At 43.0% G+C, this 24,377-nt stretch overlaps 1 protein-coding gene across 3 annotated transcripts in view; it reads left to right on the top strand.

Moving 5' to 3' along the window:
- Nucleotides 1–23,739, top strand: part of ARHGEF25 (Rho guanine nucleotide exchange factor 25) — a 482,441-nt gene extending 458,702 nt beyond the window's left edge. For 2 of the 3 annotated variants that reach the window (XM_073576806.1, XM_073576808.1), the window contains 6 exons: nt 5,480–5,557; nt 5,705–5,896; nt 9,130–9,310; nt 10,311–10,531; nt 10,632–10,781; nt 17,078–23,739. In XM_073576806.1, the coding sequence (XP_073432907.1) occupies nt 5,480–5,557; nt 5,705–5,896; nt 9,130–9,310; nt 10,311–10,531; nt 10,632–10,781; nt 17,078–17,182 (927 nt within the window). In that variant the 3' untranslated portion in view covers nt 17,183–23,739. The remainder of the gene's footprint in view (nt 1–5,479; nt 5,558–5,704; nt 5,897–9,129; nt 9,311–10,310; nt 10,532–10,631; nt 10,782–17,077) is intronic. The other variant, XM_073576807.1, reaches the window with a different exon arrangement.
- The last annotated feature ends 638 nt before the right edge of the window (nt 23,740–24,377 follow it).

The raw sequence follows: 24,377 nt of genomic DNA, 5'->3' as shown, positions 1-24,377 counted from the left end.
ACATCCCCCTATATATCGTTTGAACCCGAGTACAGCCGCTTCTATATATCATATGAGCCCCCCCCATAGCCCCTAATATACTGTAAGAGCCCCACGCAGCCTCCCCCATATGTGGCATGAGCTCCACACCTTCCTTCCCCATATGCAGCATGAGCCCCACACCAGCCTCCCCATATGCATCATGAGCCCCATACAGACTCCCTATATACATTGCATGAGGCCCCCAAGGCATCCCCATATACTGCTTGAGGCTCTACCAAATGCAGCATGATGCCTCCATAGCCTCCCCATGTGCAGCCTGTCACCCCTATTGGCTCCCCATGTGCAGCAGACGCCCCCATAGCCTTCCCATGTGCAGCCTGTCACCCCTATTGGCTCCCCATGTGCAGCAGACGCCCCCATAGCCTCCCCATGTGCAGCATGATGCCCCCAAAGCCTCCCCACGTGCAGCATGATGCCCCCATAGCCTCCCCATGTGCAGCATGTCACCCTCATAGCCAGCAGCATGTCACCTCCATAGGCTCCCCATGCCCACGCAGATATCCCATACACATGACACATACTCACCTCGGTCCCGTTCCTCAGCGCTCTGCTTCTCTCCCTGCCTCCGGTGCGCTGAATCTCCGCAGTAAACAGCTGACGCGATGAAATTACATCATCGCGTCAGCTGTTTCACACTCTGATTGGTGGAGGAAGTGGCCGGAGGCGCCTCCTCCAGGAATGCAGTCAGTACCTATGGAGACAACGGAGACAGCGAGCGGGTGGGCACGGTCCGCACCGTGGGCTTCTGGTTTCCAGCACCACAGCTGTCTCGGTCCGGCCCTCTGGATGTCTCAGTCCAGCCCGCAGGCCGCACTTTGCCCAGATCTGAGCTAGAGTATACATATCGACCCATGTGTCCCTGTACTAGGAAGATGGAGGTCCTCAACTTAATCTGTTGTGCTACAGTAATGTTCCTCAAAGTTTTGTGCCACCGTCCACAAGCAAATCCATGTTCCTTTGACATGTAATATACCGTAGATGACAAGAAGTGTTCTACCTACTATCTTGTATATCTATAGAATGGATTTTATTAACCATGTCTGGCTCGTTCTTCAAGATAACAAAGGGTTCCAACTTGCTCCAATCCATGGCTGCTTGCAGCGTACACCCAGGGACATTTTTATAGGGTGTTTAGGGACGCAGGAATAACAAGCTGCCAGTCACATTCCTTACGTGCTCAAGAGCTCTGCAGTCTGGTTTATGTCTTCCTTTATCTCTTTGTGACTGTTTTAAGATTGTGGAATTCCAATCACTTGTAATGATAGACCAAACTTGCCGATATAAGGGCAGATTAAAAGTCAATTTACTTGTAACCCCGCATCTGTGTTTTATGTAAAAAATGCCCATTAAGTTGAGAGGTATATAAGAGCTATATAAGAGTGCATGTGGATATCTTCATCAGCCTCAAAGACAGTGCCATGCATGCGTCACCTTCACTCCATTCATTGCCAAGAAGTGAGGAAGAACAGGGAATCAGTGGGGGTCCCAGGAGCGTATTTTCCCGGAACTAACACTTCTTAATAACATTTGCATTCTATGCCCAATAAATACTTGCATACACATTTGCTCAAATGGTCACTGGTGCTTTCCAGGTAAGTCTACAGTCAGTGTCCAACCAAAGGTAAAGAAAAAATAAATCCAGCCTGCCAGATCCCGTTTTTCAGCTACAGAATTAGTTAATGTCACTGAATAGTTGCCCAAACGGAAAAAAATGTGTGCTAAGGCGTTATCTCAGGACAGACATTTTTAGCATATCCACAGGATTGATATAAATTCCTAACTGATTTAGGGTCCACCCATAGGACTTGAACCTATCTTCCAAATAAGTGTCCCCCAATGTCCGTCCTGACTGGTGCCTGTCATGCAGTGACCGGAGAGGCGCCGCCGCATGCACCGGATCTCTCCATCCATTGTTATAACAGTCCCGAATACAATAAGAGCTCGGATATGCCTTGTCTGTCGTGAGACAACCACTGTAAAGGTCCTGTCACACTAAGCGACATCGCTAGCAATATCGCTATAACTGGTTTTGTGACGTTATAGCGATATTGCTAGCAATATCGCTATGTCTGATACTTACCTCCATCGCTGATCGCGCGAGAACGGCCTGGGCTGTTTCTCGTCGTCAGCTTCCTGCTGTGGAGACGAGCGACGCGTGGACGCGGGCGGGAGGACGTCAGGATCGCCTCGTCTGACAGGTAAGTAACGACTGCCGACCCCTGCGATGACGCTGGTGAGATCTGCCTGTGTGGCAGCTCACTAGCGACGACTAGAGTTGAGCGATACCGTCCGATACTTCAAAATATCGGATCGGAATGGATCGGCCGATCTTTAAAAAAAGTATCGCCGATGCCGATACCGGAAGTCCCATTCAAGTCTGAGACTTCCGGTATCGGAATTGGAAAAACCCTTTCCTGCCCTTGTACAGCCTCTCGGGGGTCTGTACGGGCCTTCCGGGGGTCTCTGCCGGCCTGCCGGGGGGCTGTGCCGGCCTGCCGGTGGGCTGTGCGGACTGCCCGGGGTCTGTACCGGCCTGCCGGGGGGCTGTGCCGGCCTGCCCGGGGTCTGTACCGGCCTGCCGGGGGGGCTGTGCCGGCCTGCCGGGGGGCTGTGCACCCTGTGGGGGTCTGTACCGGCCTGCCAGGGGGCTGTGCCGGCCTGCCGGGGGGCTGCGCTGATGTCCGGGGCTCTGTGCAGGCATCGTCCGATGGGACTACAAGTCCCATCGGGCGATGCCTGCTACCATGACAGTGATTGACACATTAGCCAATGATGGGACAGTAGTAGTCCCATCATCCGGCTAATGTGTTAAATGTAAAAAAAAATAAAAAAAATATACTACATACATACATACTACATGCATGCTACATACATACTACATGCTACATACATAGTACATATATACTACATGCATGCTACATACATACTACATGCTACATACTACATATATACTACATGCATGCTACATACATACTACATATATACTACATGCATACTACATACATACTACATGCTACATACATACTACATATATACTACATGCATGCTACATACATACTACATGCTACATACATACTACATGCTACATGCATGCTACATACATACTACATGCTACATACATACCACATATATACTACATACATACTACATGCATGCTACATGCATACTACATGCTACATACATACTACATGCATGCTACATACATACTACATGCTACATACATACTACATACAATACATTCATACATTACATACATAGACATACAGTACATATAACATAGAGTAACATACTTACCAATACTTGTCACATTGTTCCCCGAAGCCATTGTCTTTTACGGAATAAATATTAACATAACAAACCACAAAAATACTCACCCATGACCCGAAGCAGTCCACGAGTGTGTCCCACGACGATCTTGGGTAGAGAACTGCAGCATCAGCTGATGCTGCCGCTCTCTACGGAATTTCCCACACAGCTTTTACCATAAAGTGAGACTAGGGACTTTTTTTTTTTTAAGTGGCGGAGGAATACAGTGCGGAAGGATACCTACCTTCCGTCATTGGATTCCTGCAGCCCGTAGAGAGCGGCAGCATCAGCTGATGCTGCAGTTCTCTACCCAAGATCGTCGTGGGACACACTCGTGGACTGCTTCGGATCATGGGTGAGTATTTTTGTGGTTTGTTAGGTTAATATTTATTCCGTAAAAGACAATGGCTTCGGGGAACAATGTGACAAGTATTGGTAAGTATGTTACTCTATGTTATATGTACTGTATGTCTATGTATGTATTGTATGAATGTATTGTATGTAGCATGCATGTAGTATGTATGTAGTATATATGTGGCATGTATGTAGCATGTAGTATGTATGTAGCATGCATGTAGTATGTATGTAGCATGTAGTATGTATGTCGCATGCATGTAGTATATATGGTATGTATGTAGCATGTAGTATGTATGTAGTATGTATGTAGCATGCATGTAGTATGTATGTAGCATGTAGTATGTATGTAGCATGCATGTAGTATGTATGTAGCATGTAGTATGTATGTAGCATGCATGTAGTATGTATGTAGTATGTATGTAGCATGTAGTATGTATGTAGCATGCATGTAGTATATATGTAGTATGTATGTAGCATGTAGTATGTATGTAGCATGCATGTAGTATATATGTAGTATGTATGTAGTATGTATGTAGCATGCATGTAGTATGTATGTAGTATGTATGTAGCATGTAGTATGCATGTAGCATGCATGTAGTATATATGTAGTATGTATGTAGCATGTAGTATGTATGTAGCATGCATGTAGTATATATGTAGTATGTATGTAGCATGTAGTATGTATGTAGCATGTAGTATGTATGTAGCATGCATGTAGTATGTATGTAGTATGTATGTAGTATGTATGTAGCATGTAGTATGCATGTAGCATGCATGTAGTATATATGTGGTATGTATGTAGCATGTATGTATGTAGTATGTATGTAGCATGCATGTAGTATATATGTAGTATGTATGTAGTATGTATGTAGCATGTAGTATGTATGTAGCATGCATGTAGTATGTATGTAGTATGTATGTAGCATGTAGTATGTATGTAGCATGCATGTAGCATGCATGTAGTATGTATGTAGCATGCATGTGGTATGTATGTAGCATGCATGTAGTATGTATGTAGTATGTATGTAGCATGTAGTATGTATGTAGCATGCATGTAGTATGTATGTAGTATTTTTTTTTTTTTTTTTTTTTTTTTTAACATTTAACACATTAGCCGGATGATGGGACTACTACTGTCCCATCATTGGCTAATGTGTCAATCACTGTCATGGTAGCAGGCATCGCCCGATGGGACTTGTAGTCCCATCGGACGATGCCTGCACAGAGCCCCGGACATCAGCACAGCCCCCCGGCAGGCCGGCACAGCCCCCCCGGCAGGCCGGTACAGACCCCCACAGGGTGCACAGACCACCGGCAGGCCGGCACAGCCCCCCGGCAGGCTGGTACAGACCCCGAGCAGTCCACACAGCCCCCCGGCAGGCCGGCACAGCCCCCCGGCAGGCCGGCAGAGACCCCCGGAAGGCCCGAAATGACGGCGCATCATGATGCGCACACACCGCGCATCATGATGACGTCATTTCGGCTGTCAATCAACTTTGAACTTCCGATTCCGATGCCCGATATTGAAAAAATATCGGATGTCGGTATCGGAATTCCGATACAGCAAGTATCGGCCGATACCCGATACTTGCGGTATCGGAATGCTCAACTCTAGCGACGACTTAGCGATGCACCAGCGATCCTGACCGCGTCATATCGCTGGTGCATCGCTAAGTGTGACAGTACCCTAAGGCCCATGTTGTTAAATGGCTCTCCCAGCAATAAAGGTATTGATAAGGCTCATAGATTCTTTCATTCACTTGTATCTTTTTAGAAAGCTGTGGAAGTGATGTGTTTTGTCCCGAAAAGGTGCAATGACATGATGAACCTCGGCCGGCTGCAAGGATTTGAGGTATGGCTTTCAGTCTCCTGTATAGCAGATACAAACAGACCAAGCAAGGAATGTTGTCTGCTTGATTTGTTTGATTCTTTAGTCTCCCATTTTGTTTATTATCTACACATTTTCCTACTGTCAATGTGATAAATCTCTATACTTTAGGGGAAAATCACAGCTCAGGGGAAGCTTCTCCAACAAGACACTTTCATGGTAACAGAACAGGAATGCAGTTTTCTGACAAGGGGAAAGGAGCGGAGAGTCTTCCTTTTTGAGCAGCTCATCATCTTTAGTGAACCCATTGACAAGAAGAAAGGGTTTTCATTGCCTGGGTACATCTTTAAAAACAGCATCAAGGTAAGTGTTGGATATTGGTAGATGATCCCGCTCTCGCTTTGCCACCCAGCCTTGGTGTGGAAACTAATGTCATGACTATTGTGCTCATTGCTATGTACAGTCATGGCCAAAAGTTTTGAGAATGACACAAATATTAATTTTTACAAAGTCTACTGCTTCATTTTTTCTAATGGCAATTTGCATATACTCCAGAATGTTATAAAGAGTGATCAGCTTAACAGCAATTACTTGCAAAGTCAATATTTTCCTAGAAAATTAACTTTATCCCCCAAAACACATTTCAACATCATTGCAGCCCTGCCTTAAAAGGACCAGCTAACATCGTTTCAGTGATTGCTCCATTAACACAGGTGTGGGTGTTGATGAGGACAGGGCTGGAGCTCAATCTGTCATGATTAAGTAAGAGTGACACCACTGGACACTTTAAAAGGAGGCTGGTGCTTGGCATCATTTTTTCTCTTCTGTTAACCATGGTTATCTCTAAAGAAACACGTGCAGTCATCATTGCACTGCACAAAAATGGCCTAACAGGGAAGAGTATCGCAGCTAGAAAGATTGCACCTCAGTCAACAATCTATCCAATCATCAAAAACTTCAAGGAGAGAGGTTCCCTTGTTGCCAAAAAGGCTCCAGGGCGCCCAAGAAAGACCAGCAAGCGCCAGGACCGTCTCTTAAAAGTGTTTCAGCTGCGGGATCGGGCTACCAGCAGTGCAGAGCTTGCTCAGGAATGGCAGCAGGCAGGTGTGAGTGCATCTGCACGCACTGTGAGGCGGAGACTCTTGGAGCAAGGCCTGGTCTCAAGGAGGGCAGCAAAGATGCCACTTCTCTCCAGAAAAAACATCATGGACAGACTGATATTCTGCAAGAGGTACAGGGAGTGGTCTGCTGAGGACTGGGGTAAAGTCATTTTCTCTGATGAATCCCCTTTTCGATTGTTTGGGACATCTGGAAAACGGTTTATTCGGAGAAGACCAGGTGAGCGCTACCACCAGTCTTGTCTCATGCCAACTGTCAAGCATCCTGAAACCATTCATGTGTGGGGTTGCTTCTCAGCCAAGGGAATGGGCTCTCTCTCAGTCTTGCCTAAAAACACAGCCATGAATAAAGAATGGTACCAGAATGTCCTCCAAGAGCAACTTCTCCCAACCGTCCAAGAGCAGTTTGGCGATCAACAATGCCTTTTTCAACATGATGGAGTACCTTGCCATAAAGCAAAAGTGATAACTAAATGGCTCAGGGAACAGAACATAGAGATTTTGGGACCTTGGCCTGGAAACTCCCCAGATCTTAATCCCATTGAGAACTTGTGGTCAATCATCAAGAGACGGGTGGACAAACAAAAACCTTCAAATTCAGACAAAATAAAAGCATTGATTTTGCAAGAATGGACTGCTATCAGTCAGGATTTGATCCAGAAGTTGATTGAGAGCATGCCAGGGAGAATTGCTGAGGTCCTGAAGAAGAAGGGTCAACACTGCAAATATTGACTTGTTGCATTAACTCATTCTAACTGTCAATATAACCTTTTGTTACTCATAATATGATTGCAATTATATTTCTGTATGTGATAAAAACATCTGACTAACACACATAAAAACCAGAGGGCAGCAGATCATGTGAAAATATAATATTTGTGTCATTCTCAAAACTTTTGGCCATGACTGTAGAATGTTCAATTCCCATTATTCCAATATATTTGGCCACTCTTCAGCATCACTGACTTAAAGGGAATCTGTCACCAGGTTTTTGGTGTGTAATCTCAGAGCAGCATGATGTAGTAACAGACCCTGATTCCAGTGATGTGTCACTTACTGGGCTGCTTGGTGTAATTGTGATAAAATCAGTTTTATCTGCTGCTGATCTACCAGTTCTCTGAATGCTAAGCTCTGTATATCCCCGCCCACACTACTGATTGGCAGTTTTCTGCCTATGCACAGTGTACACAGAAAGCTGACAATCAGTGGTGAGGGTGGGGTTATATAGAGCAGGAGGACTACATGGCATGGGACAATTATTTCTCCTGCTGATAAAACACTGATTTTATTGCTACTACAAGAAGCAGCCTAATAAGTGATACATTGCTGGAATAAGAGTCTCTGCTCCTGCATCATGTTGTTCTCTGATTAAATAGCTAAAGCATTCTGGCATAATCCCTTTGACTAGTAATCTTTTGAAAAGTATGAGATTTCCCTTCTAGGGGCTACAGTCACACACATTTTCACCACCAGCTCATTAGTAATAAGTCAGGTGACATTCTCGTCCATTTGTTTTCCCGTTATGTATAATACCATTCTCTGGGTTAGAAATTTGAGGACGGAATGTATAGCACTGCACGTTACCACATTTTGCAGATACACGCGCCATTGTAAAGTGGCGGCAATATCCTCCGAAGTGGAGTGGAATAATGAGCTGTAATTGACCCCCAGATGTAGCTCACTCCTGCCGATTGTGTTCTCCAACTGTGTTAAGTGCTTTGATAATCTTCCAAGGCCATCATTAGAGGAGATAAATAATGTATATGATGGCATTTAAAAGTTTGTGTTACTTTGCAAAGTTGCACTCAAAAAAGGATTTTTGGCCACAGATCCACTTCTCTAGGGATACTGCTATATTTTGCCTAATTTAAATGTATGTTGCATCCATATGATAAATCACGGCAAGACCCTTGTAGCGCAATTATACCTCTGGTATTCAATTTGTATTTCTATTTTACGTGAAGTAAAGGAAACGTATCAAGTTTTTTCTAAAAATCAACGCAACCTCTTGTTATCCCTTGTCATAACTTTCTAACAACCTCTCGCTTGATGCCTCCTGAGGAACCTGGTGGCACCCGGTGGTAGCCTTTATCTCCCGAGTCCAGGTAGTGTAGCCAGTATTCCTTCAACTTTGTGAAATATGTTTCCAGTTGTATCTCTAGGAACAATTAATGCCTTTGGTATCTTTTCATATCCTTTTCCTTATTTGTACAAGATAGCGATTTCGTCCATAACTTTTTTGGACCACTCTCTCGACACCCCAAGATTATTAGTCAAATGCAAGCCATTACCTATAACGAATGGGCTACGATTCCTCAGGAACTCTGCCAGAAGCGAGAAAAATAAAACTGCTGTTTTATATATAAAAATGTATTTTTCTTCTACTTCCGTTGCTATAGATTCCTCTTGAGTCGGAATTTTGGCTGACTTGGTAGAATAGTTGTTCGGCATGAAATATTTTGCTGCTGTGTTTTTTAGATAAGCTGTCTAGGAATTGAAGATTCTGTGGATAATGACCCCTGTAAATTTGCACTGACTTCACGAGGTACAGATCGCAGCTTGATGCGTTACACATTGCAAGCCTCTTCCGCTGACATTAGAACGGCCTGGGTTCGAGACATCGGGCAGATACTGGAGAGCCAGCGTAACTTTCTTAATGGTGAGTAGCTGGCGTACCGAGGATGTCATCCATTTCACATTAATTACAGTAAAAGAATTCTGTATTGTACCTCTGTTCTCTTCCTTCTGAGCATCGATTAATAAGTTGACAACTGGGATTTACTGTTCCTCTTGTCAAAGGGGCGTGTCCCTACAGTCAGATACTGTCCGATCTGATTGGACGCTGTGAGACTGCGCATGGCCACATCCCTAACTAGTATCAGAAGAACGACGCAATACAGAAAACATTCCACAAAACGATCATTTCTTAAAAAATAAGCTAGAATATTTCCTAAAGTATACATTCCGGAAACCTGACAGAGCTTTCTAGGGCCTGTGCACAGGGTGCAGATTTGTCGCTGTTTTTACAGCAGATTTGTGACAAAACCTGAAGGATTTTCTGATTCCAGCAAAGTGAATGAGAATTTTGAAGGCTTTTAATGTAGCACTTATTTGCAATATTGTTACTTTTTGCCCTGTTAGGCTTATAAAATCGACATTGTTGAATGTGTATTAGTGAGATCCTTACAACTACAAACTTTAAAGACCAGGTTAAGTTTAGATAATTGATCTTTTTATATTTCATTTTTCTTGTAACTTGTAGATCAATGTTTCAAGAATCGAGTAATAATCGAGTTTTTCTATCCATGGGCAGTAATCAGTATCGATAGTTAAATAATCCATTGTGGGTAATTTTGTAAATGATAGTTTTTCTTTGGGCTTAGCATTTACTTCTATCTATCCTGCCAGAACACTCCAAACATCGGAGATATGGATAGTAGAGCCATAATTAAACGGAACAAGGGGTCTGTCCCACAGTAAGAGAAGTCTTGAAATCTTTTGAGGCAGTATGGGCCTGGGAGAAAGGATCTTTGCACACCATGTTTGGTGCATCCAATCTGAGAATATAAAAAATAAAATAAACTATAGCAAACCAGAAAGTACAGCACTAATGGATGTTTATTGCAATACTTTAAATATAATTGTATCTGCATTTCCAGCACTTCAGTCACCTATCGAGTACCAGCGGCGAGAAAGCAAGTCTAATAGTCTTGGCCGATCTAGTAACAGCAGCATGATGGACACAAGTCGTGGGGGTCTCAGACCTCATTCATCTGCATCTATGGATAGAAATAAAGTGCCCAATCTCAAGTCATACAACTCTTCCTTGCCATCCCTTTACTTGCCTAGCAACCCCCGTGATAGCCGACTTGGAACCAAGGTAGGTCTTAAAGTTTTGTAATTCCCATTGAGTTTATTTATTGATATAATTATGAAAACGATAATTGAATTTATACTGTCAATTTCCTATAATATCACAGGTTCACGTTCCCCGTAAGGGTTCACACGCAGATGTCCTCCCCCCAGCGGTTATTACCCCAGCACACATCAATCTTGATTTAAATCATTATCCGGAGTCCTCCACTTCTACTGTCTCCAATGGAAACCCTCAAAGTGACCCTACCAGTCGGGTAAGGAGTACCTCAGTAGTTAGGGGCATTTCATTAAGTGCAATCAAATTAAACCAATTTCAAAAATGATAGTTTTAATATGGGAGGGTCCTTCTATAGAAGCAGGAATGTTGGAGCTACTACTTATGTTCACAGCAATTACCTACTTACAGGGTGTTTGACAGATCTCAGTCACTCCAGTCCTGCCAAAATTGTCCAATCGTTGCTTGCCTATAGGCAAATTAGTCAGCAGGTTGCACAGTTATCAGTGACTCACATTTTTCAGAATGAAAGGATAATTATTTTCACTTCTTTGCCAGAATTATATATTTATGTACAGTATGTGCTGGAAGATTTATATCATATTTATGATCACTTCATTTATAATGTGATTTCTGTTACTCCTATGTATTCTAATTTATATACGCCATTGCCATTTAGCTTTAGGTCTCATGCTGTTGTGGTAGGGGGCTGGAAGGGGGGTGGTCCACTGCTTACCACGACCGGACGATGCAAAGACGAGACGGAGGCAGAATTCAGTTGTAACAGATCCGGGTTTATTGGCCGTCCTCCTGACGACCTTAGCCATGCACCGCAGTTCCTTTACAGCTCTCCGTTTCCAGGCCCGGGTACCTTTCACCTTTCCTTTAGTCGTGATGACGTCCCTCATGGATCTTTCGCTGGGGCTGTCCTAGACCAATCTACCGCCAGCGCTTCACCTGCCCGAGGTCGTCATCCAATCGGTACTCCCAGGGCCTCGTCTGTCCTGCGGGCCAGACACGTCGTGTCAGGGCCACCCCCCTGACTGTTTTCTCCTGTCAGTCACCTGGTCGAGCTCTTCATCGTTCTCCATCTTCTGTCCTGAGTCTTCCTCTGCTGAGCTCCTCCCAGGACTAACCTAACCTCTGGAACCTCAACCAGTCCTATTTATCCCCTCTCTCACTGGGAATTTCCCTCCTGTGTTCCTATCTCCCCGCCCCCCATGACTAAGCAGTTTCTATAGCCATAAGCTGATGTTAAGTCCTGAACTACACTCCCCCCTGCCATCTTGTGATCAAATTTTGGTACTGCACTCCCTTTTCTGTCTTTCCCTGCTGTTACCTTTCTGTCATTACCAATCTCCGTCTGTAGTGCACACATCGTCTCCTCCTACTTCCAGTCAAGTCTGTCCATCAAGTCACCTTCCCCACACTGTCCCCTGTATCCAGGACCTCTAATCCAGCATCTATCATCTATTTTATCTATTCTGAGCCTTTCATGGAAGTTCTCAGGTTTCTTCACATCGTTTCTGAAAGACTTCATAAGAAACGTTGTTTTTGTTAGGCTCCATCATGTGCTACATCACAGCTATTTGTGCCATACAATTGCTTCCAAGTGACAGAACACACTGGGAGTGTTTACAATAAATGATATGAGGATGCATCCATTACTAGATATGACTCCATATTTTTCATCCAAACTTTCTTTCACTCAAGGAATGGATGTACATTTCTACCATAGCCTAGCCTCTAAGGCAAAGTTACTTGTTGGTGCCTCTTTTAGGACTCAAAAATTGAAGCACATGCCCCACTTCACACATATATGAGACACCTAAAAGGGTATTCTCAAATTTGGACATTATCTCCCCTATCAATAGGATAGGGGGTAACATCATGATCGCTATGAGTCTAAGCACTGGGACCTCCAACAGTGCCTAGAACCGGGGCTTTGGAGATCTCTGCTGCTGCTCCGTTCATTTTTACAAGAGTGCTGAAGACCAGCTGAGCGCTCTCTCTTAAGAATGATTGGAGTGACACTGTGATAGGCATCGGGTTCCTGTCGCTGCACAGCAGGAATCTCGAGCTTTGCATCCGGCGGTCTCCCATTCCTCTTCGGCCGCAGAGGAGCCTGCTCAGCAGACTCGTCGATCCCGGTGCTCTGCTCAAACCAGCTCTGTGGGTTTGGTTGCTGCTGCCACCTCTGGCCCAGCTATAGCAACGCATGCTGGTCAGCAGCGAGCTACTCCAGGGACTAAGTCCTCCTTTCGTTCCACTGAGCATGCCCGTGGGACGATCTCTCATTGGAGATCGGAGGTCACATGCTCAGGTCCTTCTCCAGCTCGGATTGGACCATCAGAAAAGTCAGGAAGGTCCCGGAGGCACGTGGCCATGCGCTAGTATAGACTGCATTATCAGACTATGAGGAGTGAGTGTCATATGCATGTATGAATGTCTCTGGTGAATGACTCATTAAGAAACCCCTACCCTTGGTACGCTTGTGTTGTACAGCCTAGCCTGTTAAGCGCCCAGGCTTAGGTGTAGATATAAGAGTCTGAGACAGGCATCAGTGTCCACGGTGCATGTGCTCGACACTCCATAGTCAGCGTCTATTGTGGCGTCCGCAAGTGCGACGCCGCGCGCTCAGAAGGTCTAGAGGGACTCTGACCCCGTGTCTTTGGGGCAGAGTTCTATGATCGCTTTCTGTGCACTCCGTGGCTGGGCTCTGTGAGCTAAACAGGCACCGGCAATTAAGTTCTGCGGTAGCACGGCTCTGTGAGTTAACAGAGTTCGCTTCTGTTCACACTGGGTGACGTTAACCCACGTGTGACCTTTTGTACACCTCTTTATACTTCCGCCATTACTAAGCAGCAGTTTACCACCCCTGCACGGTGGACCCCGGGCTGCGAATGCACCTTACTATTATTTTATTATTTGGTGTGTTCTGCTAGCCCTAACACACTGTACATGACAGGCCAAAAAACCTCAGTACTAAAATGACGATGGAGAACCAAGATCTTGATGCAATGAGTGAATATTGCGAGAGGTAGCGAGATCGATGTCCTTAAACATTTATTAGCACTTCTCAAACCCCATTTCCCCCACCATATTTTCATTTCTGCTTTGTCTTGTGTTTATCACATATGTTCTAACATAGAGCTCTGGCAAAAATTAAAAGACCACTGCACAGTTTTATAAAAATCAGCTTCTCTACATGTCTGACAGCCATTCCATTCCAGTGTCAGTTGAATTCCAACCAGAGTACACCTCATTCTACTTAGGCTGAGGTCACACGTGGTGTTTATTTCGCGTTTCCGCTGCGGTTTTAACCGCGAAAACGCAAAAAATAAGCATCCCATGCATTCCTATGGGATTCCGCAATGCTGTGCTAATGCTGCGGTTTTTACCGCGGCGGAATCGCTTCACGGTAAAAAACGCAGCATGCTCATTAATTTCGCCGAATCGCGTCGATCCCGCACCCATAAGAATGCATTGTTCTGCTTACTTTCCACATGTGGCTGTGCACACATTGCGAAAAGTAAGCAGAACATTTGCTGATGGTACCCACGGTCCGGAGGAGAGGAGACTGTCCTCCGGGCTTTGGGTACCATATCCCTGTAAAAAATAGAATTTAAAATAAAAAATATTGTTATTCTCACCTTCCGACGTCCCGCGCAGCCTTCCCGCCTCTCTCCACGCTCCCGGTCACAGTAAGCCTTTGCAAGCGATGACGTCCGTTCTCGTGGGATCGCGAAGTCTCGCAGTCATTCACGCAACGACATCGCGAATGACCGCGAGACGTCGCGATCCCGCGAGAACAGACATCATCGCGGTAATTGTCGCAAAGGATTACTGGGACCGGGAGCGTGGAGAGAGGCGGGAAGGCTGCGCGGGACGTCGGAAGGTGAGAATAACAATTTTTTTTTATTATTATTTTTTACATTCTATCTTTTACAATTGAGGCCGCATAGGCGGCTTCAATAGTAAAAAGTTGGTCACACTCGTCAAACACTATGTTTGACGAGTGTGACCAACCTGTCAATCAGTTCTCCAAGCGATGCTCCAGATCGCTTGGAAAACGCTAGCAATTCTGCAAGCTAATTACGCTTGCAAAATGCTAGTTTTTCCGCGGGAATTTAAAATGCGATTTTCCCGTGGATTGGAATTCCGGAATTCTCGCGGTAATTTCCGCTAGAGTTCCGTTACGTGTGAACCCAGCCTTAATGTGCTTCTGACTAGGTGATCACCTGAACCAAATCTTATTTAACGACGGAAAATATAAAAAACCCTACCGTGGAGTTCACAATCCTCTTGCAATAGGTCAAGCGGTATGGCAAAACAAATGCTAGTAATATCCCAAAAGTAATAAGAATGAAATAATTACTTTTATCCATGCCAAAGGAGTTGAAAAGAAAAGTCTTGAGTGAGGAAAAGAAGGGCTCAATTCTGGCTTTACTAGCAGAGGGATACAGTGAGCGTCATGTTGCCTCCATCCTTAAAATTTCCAAGACGGCAGTCCATTACAACAAGGTCAAGCAGCAGACATTGGGGACAGCAAAGCTACAGACCGGCAGAGGGCGAAAACAACTCTCCACTGCCCGGGATGACTGTCATCTTATTTGAATGTCACTCAGCAACCGCAGGATGACATCAAGTGACCTACAAAAGGAATGGCAAATGGCAGCTGGAGTGAAGTGAACGGCAAGAACAGTTCATAACAGGCTCCTAGAGGCAGGGCTCAAGTCATGTAAAGGTAGAAAAAGCCTTTCATCAATGAAAAGCAAAGGAAAGCCAAGCTGAAGTTTGCCAAAGACCATAAGGATTGGTCCATAGAGGGACTGGAGTAAGGTAATCTTCTCCGAGTCTAATTTTAAGCTTTTCTCAACACCTGGTCATCTAATGGTTAGACGGAGAGGCGTACAAGCCAGTGTCTTGCACCCACTGTGAAATTTGTTGGAGGATCGGTGATGATCTGGGGATGCTTCAGCAAGGCTGGAATTGGGCAGATTAATCGTTGCGATGGACATATGAATCAAGCCGCATACAAGGTTATCCTGGAAACAGTTGATTCCTTCTGCTCAGGCAATGTTCCTCAACTCTGAGGACTGTTTTTCCAGCAGGACAATGCCCCATGCCACACAGCTAGGTCAATCAATGTGTTTATGAAGGACCACCACATCAAATCCCTTTCATGGCCAGCCCAATCTCCAGACCTGAACCCCATTGAAAACCTCTGGAATGTAATCAAGAGGAAGATGGATAGTCACAAGCCATCAAACAAAGAAGAACTGCTTAACTTTTTGTACCAGGAGAAGCAGAAGGTCACTCAAAAGCAGCGTGAAAGACTGGTGGAAGGTATGCCAAGATGTATGAAAGCTGTGATTAAAAATTATGGTTAGTTGGTTATTCCACAAAATATTGAATTCTGAACTCTTCCTGATTTAAAACATTAGTATTGTTGTTTCTAAATGATTATGAACTTGTTTTCTTAGCATTATTTGAGGTCTGCAAGCACTGCATTTTTTTGGTTATTTTGACCATATCTCAATTTCTGAAAATAAATACATTTAGTGCTTGGAAATTTGAAGACCTGTTGTCAGTAGTGTATAGAATAAAAGAGGAATTTACATTTTACTCAAAAATATACCTATAAAGAGAAAAATCAGACAAACTGAAAATTTTGCAGTGGACTCTTAATTTTTGCCAGAGCTGTATATCTATGATTTACCTATATGCACTTTAGATATCCTTGATAAAGAACTTGTTAGTCGAAACGTTGGACCTTTTCTTGCAGGATCAAAATAAAATATGAACTTACTGCATCAAGATGTTTTTTCTCAATCGTCATTTTGGTGCTGATATCTTTTGGCTTACATTAAGTCAGAACTGCGGTCCTTTCCTAGTGCATGTACACTCCAGGAGCAGCATTGCTGGTCTTTCCTCCACAAGCAGTGCTACATTCACATAGGGCTCTTCAGAGCCTTTGTTCTTCGGATCAGTGGGGGATCCACAGGTCGGACCCCCTGCAATCGGGAAGTCATCCTTTATCCTGTGCATAGGGTATAAGCTCCAAACTTGAGAATACCCTTTTAATCATTAGACATTGTGTAGTATTTGGGAAGTGTGGGGATAATATCACTTTCCTTTTGTAAGTTAATAGGCTACATACTGAAGTGCAGCATCTACAAACATGATAAATATGTAAGATGCCTAAAGACATTAGGGGGGGTGTGACACAAGGATTTAAAGGATATCAACGAGACAATCCCTATGGGCATAAAGGTCCGTTTACACAGACCACCGGGCTGGAAGATACAACTTGTTTTGCTTGTTCATAGAGTGATTGACAGCTTGTTTATATGGCAAAAATGAATTGTGAACAAGTGTTTCTAACAAGGCTTGTTCACGAATATCTTGCAGTGTAAATGCCTCTTAGCACTCACTGTAACACAGTATATCAGCTTTTCCTGTGTGCTGCTTTTTTCTGTTAATCTATACATTCTGTCTGTATGCATTGAACATTTCTTTTGAGCCTCCTCCTAACATGTCTGTTTCCTCCAGAAGCTAAGCACATTGTCCCGGGAGCTCCCTGGCTACGCCTCACCCTCGGATGAAGTCAGTTTACCTGTTCCTCGACTTGCAAAGCTGGATGAGGATGAACTGTGAATTGTGTCCTTTTTGTATGGGGTCAAAGTAGTTCCCTGGATTATCAGGATGGATCTGTCGCCCGAGAGGAGTAAAGAGAAGCCTTGAACTCCTGTGCTTGGAAGCATGTGGGAAGGGAACCTTATTTGGCCTTTTCCATATCCAGCACAGTCTACAATCCGATGTCAACTCTAGAAAAAACATCTTTGTTTATATGCTGAGTTATATAATGACTTCCTTAAGGAAGGGACAATCAAGCCCCAGAATTGCTTGGGTGATATCCCGCGTTTACTATGTGCTCAAGCATAAGAAGGATTCTTCTTATTCTAATTTCGGAAAGACTGAAGGAAACTTGTGGGATACCAATATACAGCGCTCTGTGATAATGGGTTTCAGTAAATGGACAGTGTGTTTCTCAAGACCGAAGAGAAAATGTGTAACTATTTCATCCATTACCAAATTCAGCAGAAAGTGAACGTTGGATACAGAGCTTTCTACTGACAACCTGACAATCAAGGAATCTGGGCAAAACATTAAAACCTTTCTCATTCTGAGAAGTGATGGAGACGCCATGCCTGAAAGTACCTAAGTGGGTACCTTATGCTCTGTGGAAAAGCCATTTTTATGGAGGCTCCATTAAAGTGAATTGATCTCCAATTGTACACTCTGTACTGTACACCCACCAATTTCTACGACCTGTGTGAGGAGTACACTGTCCTTCAACAACACAGATTTCCTAAACAGCCGTGCAATATTTATGTATGACAATTTACTCTACACAGTATTAACACATACACATTTTGGATGAATGCGCATAGGTTAGAGCCCTGGGTTTTCTATCTTTGAGACCTTGTTTCTTTTAATAAAGTCGTTACTTAAACTGGTGTGATATACAATATGCTGTAGTCTTAAAGGGGTTGTTAAAGGAATCCTTACAGAGTGCGCAGTAAACGCTGTCCCTAATCTCCAGTATTGCCGGAAAGAGCAAATGCTCATGCGACTGAAGTATGCAATTTGGATACATGCGGTCAAGTGCCGAGTAGACGTGTTCGGGCTTTCTCCATACAATTTAATTTCGCAAGGTTGGATCTAAGCAAATGTGGCCGGGATAATTGTATACATGCAGTCATATGACTGCCCGCTCTCACCAGCAACACTGGAGAATCCTGACAGCGTGCGGTGCGAACACTGTAAGGTTTCAGAAGTCCGCAGTTACACCCCGGAAGAATCCCTTTAATCCAGAACTCAATGGAGTACAATTAGATAAATATATTAAGAGGTGCAGCTTATCCAGGTACCAAGAAAATTGGCAAATTTGTGCCAGTTTTTGGTGTGAATTATTTTAAGTGACGCAAGTCACTTGGTAAATGTTCCGCTATGTTTCAACCACAGTTTTAGTTACCTTGTATAGCTGCGGTATTTGTGCAGAGCACCAAAGCCATCAGTGATTGTGGGCTGCCAAAGAATTTAGCATTCGTAAATTATGTAGAAAAAAATGGTGGTGTGAATAAGCACCTTAGACATAAGTCACATCCAGGAGCTCTATAACAAATTTGTACCTAAAGGTATCATGGATGTCTACTTTGGGCATGAAATGAAGACAGAAGAGTATGATTTATGGAACTATTCAATGCCAACTCAATATAACCCCAATTTCTTTCATTCTATCAGTCTGGTTTTTTTTTTTCACTGTCCAGATTTCTGATCATTAACTCTGAATTTAATCTTTACATTTCCCATGTCATTACTAAACTATTGTAATTTAGAAATTTGATCTGCGTTAAGACCAAAAGTTTTGTATGAATGTTATAAAGCTTCTTTCTAATACTTCTTCCTTAATTCACCGCACTCCTAATTCTTATAGATGTTTCTAAAGGGAACTTTGTAATATTAAAAAATTAAAAAAGCTAAATAATGTAATGGAGAAACCCAAAGAAGTCGATGATAATCTAGAAAGGGACTCATCTGTATGGCATAGCTCCTTCAGATCTATTTTTCCAGCGTTCAGTAATATATTTCGAGTAGTCAGAGCGAGGACTTGGGAAGTCCAGCTGATGCTTCGTTCATATAAAGTCTATAATAAAAGTGATAGCAGCCAAAGAAAGATTAACCAAAGAAAGTCATTATAATATATGTAACTGAGGGTCCATATCAGGGGAGAGATATGATGTTGCCCCTATGTTGGAGTGATTCCAATTCATTAATTCTTCCCTTAAATGGGTTGTATAGGATTAGAAATACATGGCTGCTTTCTTCCAGAAATCCACCTGTGTCTACAGGTTATTGCAGTATTGGAGCAAAATTGCAAAAGTAGGTACACCATGGACGGGTGTAGTGCTGTATGTGCAAGTAAGCAGCCATGTCCTTATCAAGTACAACCCTGTTAATTACCTTCCTATTGTTTCCACATGATAGAAGTTATCAGCAGGTAGTTTTGCTTTTAATTAGGTCATGGAGTGTAGTGTATGCAGACAGCACAAAAATGAGATTGATGCTTCCCTTAACTTTACAAGCCATAGCCATCATATTGTAAGATTGCAATAATGGGATATCTATTACAGTTGACCTTCTCCCCTTAATAGCACAGACATCACACGCTACTACGTGTCCTCATCCAAAGCCATATTGTAAGCAGCATTGTGCCAAATAATAGAAGATATGCAATCTGCTGTGTATATTTCTCTATAGACCTAGAATAGTGCGGGTCACGTATATGAGATTATGACTGAACAAAGACTTTCTCGTAATATTACAAATTACTTTAGCTCGTTGGTAATCTCGTTCTTAATCACCTTCTTCTTCAATTAGTAAAGGAAACCATGTAAAATCCGAGTCTTATCCCCTTATAGATCTGACATCCATTTATCAGTAAAGAGTAAATTCTTTGGAACCATTGATAGGAGATAGCATGTATAAGTATATTGTAGAAATATAATGACATTTTACAGACTCATTTTAATTCTCAGATTCAAGAATGGATATATAAAAAATCAGAAAAAGTAATAATAGTGAGGTGCTTGCCATCAGTAACACGACATAATACCCATAGCTGACCTAGGTGGGGTTGGTGAGGGACTGACTAAGTTCACATATGAAGAGGCTTATTGGTCTATGAATGGCCATGTTATCACATATGTTTAGTATGTATCCATGCTCAACAACTGTTCCACTCTTCAAATACCACCCTGACAATTTGGATGAGTCTTGGACTGATAGTGGCTGAGTTTAAGTAAACCCATCCCAAGTGGGTGTTCCAGGTTGGGCCAGGAGTGTTCCCAGGAGGGTTGAAAGTGTTTTTAGATGGGACAGGACATTAATACCCTATTCTCCAACACACTAATGTTGGTAAGTTTGAATACGTGCAATACCAGCCAGCCAATGCTAGACCATTGATCCCAGTTTCATTCCATAATGGGACCATAATAAATGTTGCTTTAGAAAGATCATGGAATCAACTAATGAGGACACCATCTACGTGGAGCTTGTATATTCTACACATGCGTCAAGTATATGCTGGTAAGGTAATAATCATCTATTGGACACCCTGTTACTTAGAGAAGACCAGATAAGTACCCCATGGTTCGCTTGTCAACTGTCCCACCCAAACACAATGTCAGAACAGGCAGAGAGAGAGGCTCAGAAAACCACATTAATGAATATGAATGATATTTCCCAGATTATCGGTAGTAAGAAAAAAAACATTCAAGAGACAATGAGCAGGATTCATGAAAACTGTCTAAGAGCAAGAATGTCTATGATACCGATTTTAACCGTGCACCTCTATAGGAAGTGTTGTAATTTATTGCCTTGGTGATTTAGTTTCTCTTTTAAAGTTTTCATGAATCCCCCACAATTTATTAAAACTGCCCCAAACTCTATTTTCCAGTGCTTAGTCATGTGCCCAGTTTATGCTTTTTCTTTACAGGCTGCTCTCAACTGCTGCCCAGCAAGATCCATACTCTACGTACAAGCAATCAGAGAATGAGAATTCCTCTGCCTAAACCTCTCTGCTTTCCACTCAGACATGAAATTCCACTCCGATTGTAAATAGAGTAAGAAGCCAAATGAGAAGCAGTTGAAAGCAGCCTCTAAAGGAGCATAAACTGGACATGTGAAATAGTGTTTGCGAGAAAGAAGAGATATAATAATACAAGGCAACGAAGATAAAAATTCATAACTCGTCAGTGCCTGGAGAATAATTAAATGGTAATAAAAAGAAAGTTTAGTTACTCTTTAATGAATGTAAACTAGAAAATGACTGAGTATAAGTGAGCAGTTGCTATTACTACCAGTTTGTTCAGCCTCCTAAAAATGTGTTCACAAAAAACCCTGCTGGCAAAGGAATAAGATGTAAAATTGATCAGTCGGAGATTATTTCTATAGCATGCTCAGTGTATCGTGCTTACTGTGTTTTGTTCCTATGTGCGGCCATGATGAAGTACCTCATGTGATGCAGACACGTCCTGAGAGCACATCTCTATGGATAGAAGTTTTGTATTACCCTTCTAATTAAGTTCATGGTCAGTACAGTATATGGCTATGTTCACATGTACCAGTAGTAGGCGCTGTGTTGAATATATGTGGTCTGGTCACAGGTTTTAAAGGGAACCTGTCAGCAGGATAGTGCACAGTAACCTACAGACAGTGTCAGGTTGGCGCCGTTATACTGATTAGGGCAGAGTCACACTGCCATAATTCTCGTGCGATAATCGCATCGCACTTCACGGACTGGCCGGCACCTTTCCTGACCTGAGCAAGACAGCATAATGGATTACTATGCAGCTGTCAAGCTCAGGTCAGGAGAGGTGCCAGCCAGGGCAAGTTTTACGATGTGATTCTCGCACGAGAATTATGGCAGTGTGACTCTGCCTTTACAATGATACCTGAATGATGAAATCCGTCTTGTGGTTGTTGTGTAATCTTTATTTTCAGCTGTGAGTGGTACTTCAGTTCGGGGGTCTTCATGTGGTGCTCTGATTAGGTATTCATCTGTATGGCTTATAACGGGTCACTGATCCCTCAGTTACTTGCCTCCTAGTTTACATAATGAATATAATATGTTTTGGAAAAAAAAAGTCACCTTCAGCAGGCAGGCACCGGCATTGCAGCGTGATTGCATGTATAATGTCCATGTACCGTAATTATTTCATTTGGTGATATACATGTATTGAGAAAAAAAAATATTTTTCAAAATGGCGCCGGCCGCGCCTGAGCTGTAGCATCTATCACCAGCACCATTTTGCTAGAGGAAAAAATATTGACTCCACCAAGATGGCGCCAGCGGTGCCTGTGCAATAGCATCTGTCGTCGATCCGATAGATGCTACTGTGCAGTTGCGGCCGGCCCCATTTTACAAGAGGAGAAAGAAATTTGTCTCCACGAAGACAAGCTCCACCGATTGTGCTGCAGCACCGGCACCTGCCTGCTGACTGTGATATTTTTTTAAACATATTATATGCAGTATATAAACTAGGGGGCAGGTCAGTGAGGGATTAGTGACCTGTCAGCAGTCTGCATTATGAATATCTAATCAGAGCACCACATGAAAACCCCCCCACAGGTCGCCCCGGGGCACGAGCAAATCATTAACTCAAAACTGAAAATAAAGACTAAACAAGAACCACAAGACTGATTTCATCAACCAAAGTATCATTGTAATCAGTACAACGGCGCTGACCTGACACTGTCTGGAGGTTACTGAGAACAATCCTGCTGACAGGTTCCCTTTCATTACCGTATATAGAGCTATATCTACATAGCTATATATATACATATACAGTATATAATATATCACAATGGCAGTACCATTTCTCGGTACTGTAGTTTAAGTTTTTATTTTCCCTTTTATTGTCTAAGGAGAAAAACATTGACTTCATATAGGGAGTGAAAGGAATTTTTTTAAAGATTTTTTTTTTTTAAAACTTTGATTAAGGCAACAACTATCCCGGTACAGGTGAATGTACTTAACGACTAATAAATGGAGGTAGTCAGAACCTTGATATTTTAGGACAGGGTATAGCAGCCTGGAGCTTTAGGACAATTGTGCTCGTACAAGTGCCAACATAACAAAGATGGAATATGGCTGTGTACAATTATTTTCGGTATTTGTGACCCCAACATTTCTGAGTACAGTGACGACAGAGACATGTTTGTGGCAATATACTTATGAGCTACGTGAACCTGTCCTTGAACTTAAAGTAATTTGTGGTGTCACTGCACAGCCACCTGACTATTACACCTAATATTTGCGGGTGCCACGGGGTGTTTGCACATAGGCGTAACTGAAAAAAACAAACAAAGCTGTTTCTACTGGGAAAACCACAGAGTAGCACCCACAGGGAGCCCTCCGGGCCTCGTTGTCCTTCTATTGCCTGCTCCTTCTCTGTCCTCCTGGAGTCAGGTCATTGTATCATAATCTTGTATATGCATGTTTTATGAAATACTGTCTGATCTCAGCACTATGTTGTACAAATATAAAATGGAGGCTCGGATTGGGGATGGTAGCAGGGTAGGGGTGCAGAATATGAGATGTTTTTGTTTACTAATAAAGCTTTTGTTATATCAAAGGTGAATTTTCACCTCTGAGTTTGGTGTCTTTTTTTTCCCTCCATCTGTCGCACTCTAAATGCATACCATGGTGTTAAACGTTCCTGCACCCTTCAGAATTTGATAAATTTGACCTCAATCTACATCAGATGTTCTCAAAAGTCTTAAAAGCAGATAAAGAGAAACAAATCCTTGAAGAATATCAGACTTAGGGCTCAAGCACACATTCAGTATGTGGTGAGTTTTTCACCCCAGCATTTGTAAGCCAAAACCAGGAGTGGGTGAAAAATGCAGAAGTGGTGCAAATGTTTCTTTTACGCTTTTCCTCTGACTGTTCCACTCCTGGTTTTGGCTTATAAACACTGGAGTAAAAAACTCACCAAATACTCAATATGTGCATGTGCCTAAGGGCTCATACCCATTTACAAGAAAAAAAAGGTCCGATTTCCAGACCGAAAAAACGGACGAGTGCTATGCGCTTGTCATGCGAGTGTAATGCGATTTCCGTGCGATTTTTCCACGGAACATATCTGCCCTCAGTCTCTGGCTTTCCCTCTCTGGCGGAGAAAATTTCACGAGAGCCCACGCAATTTTTTTCCGTGAATTAGTTCTTTAATTTAACCCCTACAGCTCCACACACAAAACATTATTAATTAGAGACATATATAAA

The sequence above is a fragment of the Dendrobates tinctorius genome, unplaced genomic scaffold (genome assembly GCF_039654945.1).
Source record: "Dendrobates tinctorius isolate UK_male_01 unplaced genomic scaffold, ASM3965494v1 ptg000051l, whole genome shotgun sequence".
NCBI lineage: Eukaryota > Metazoa > Chordata > Amphibia > Anura > Dendrobatidae > Dendrobates > Dendrobates tinctorius.
Note: the sequence above shows the minus strand (reverse complement) of the source record. Positions and strands in the feature narration are given on the sequence as shown.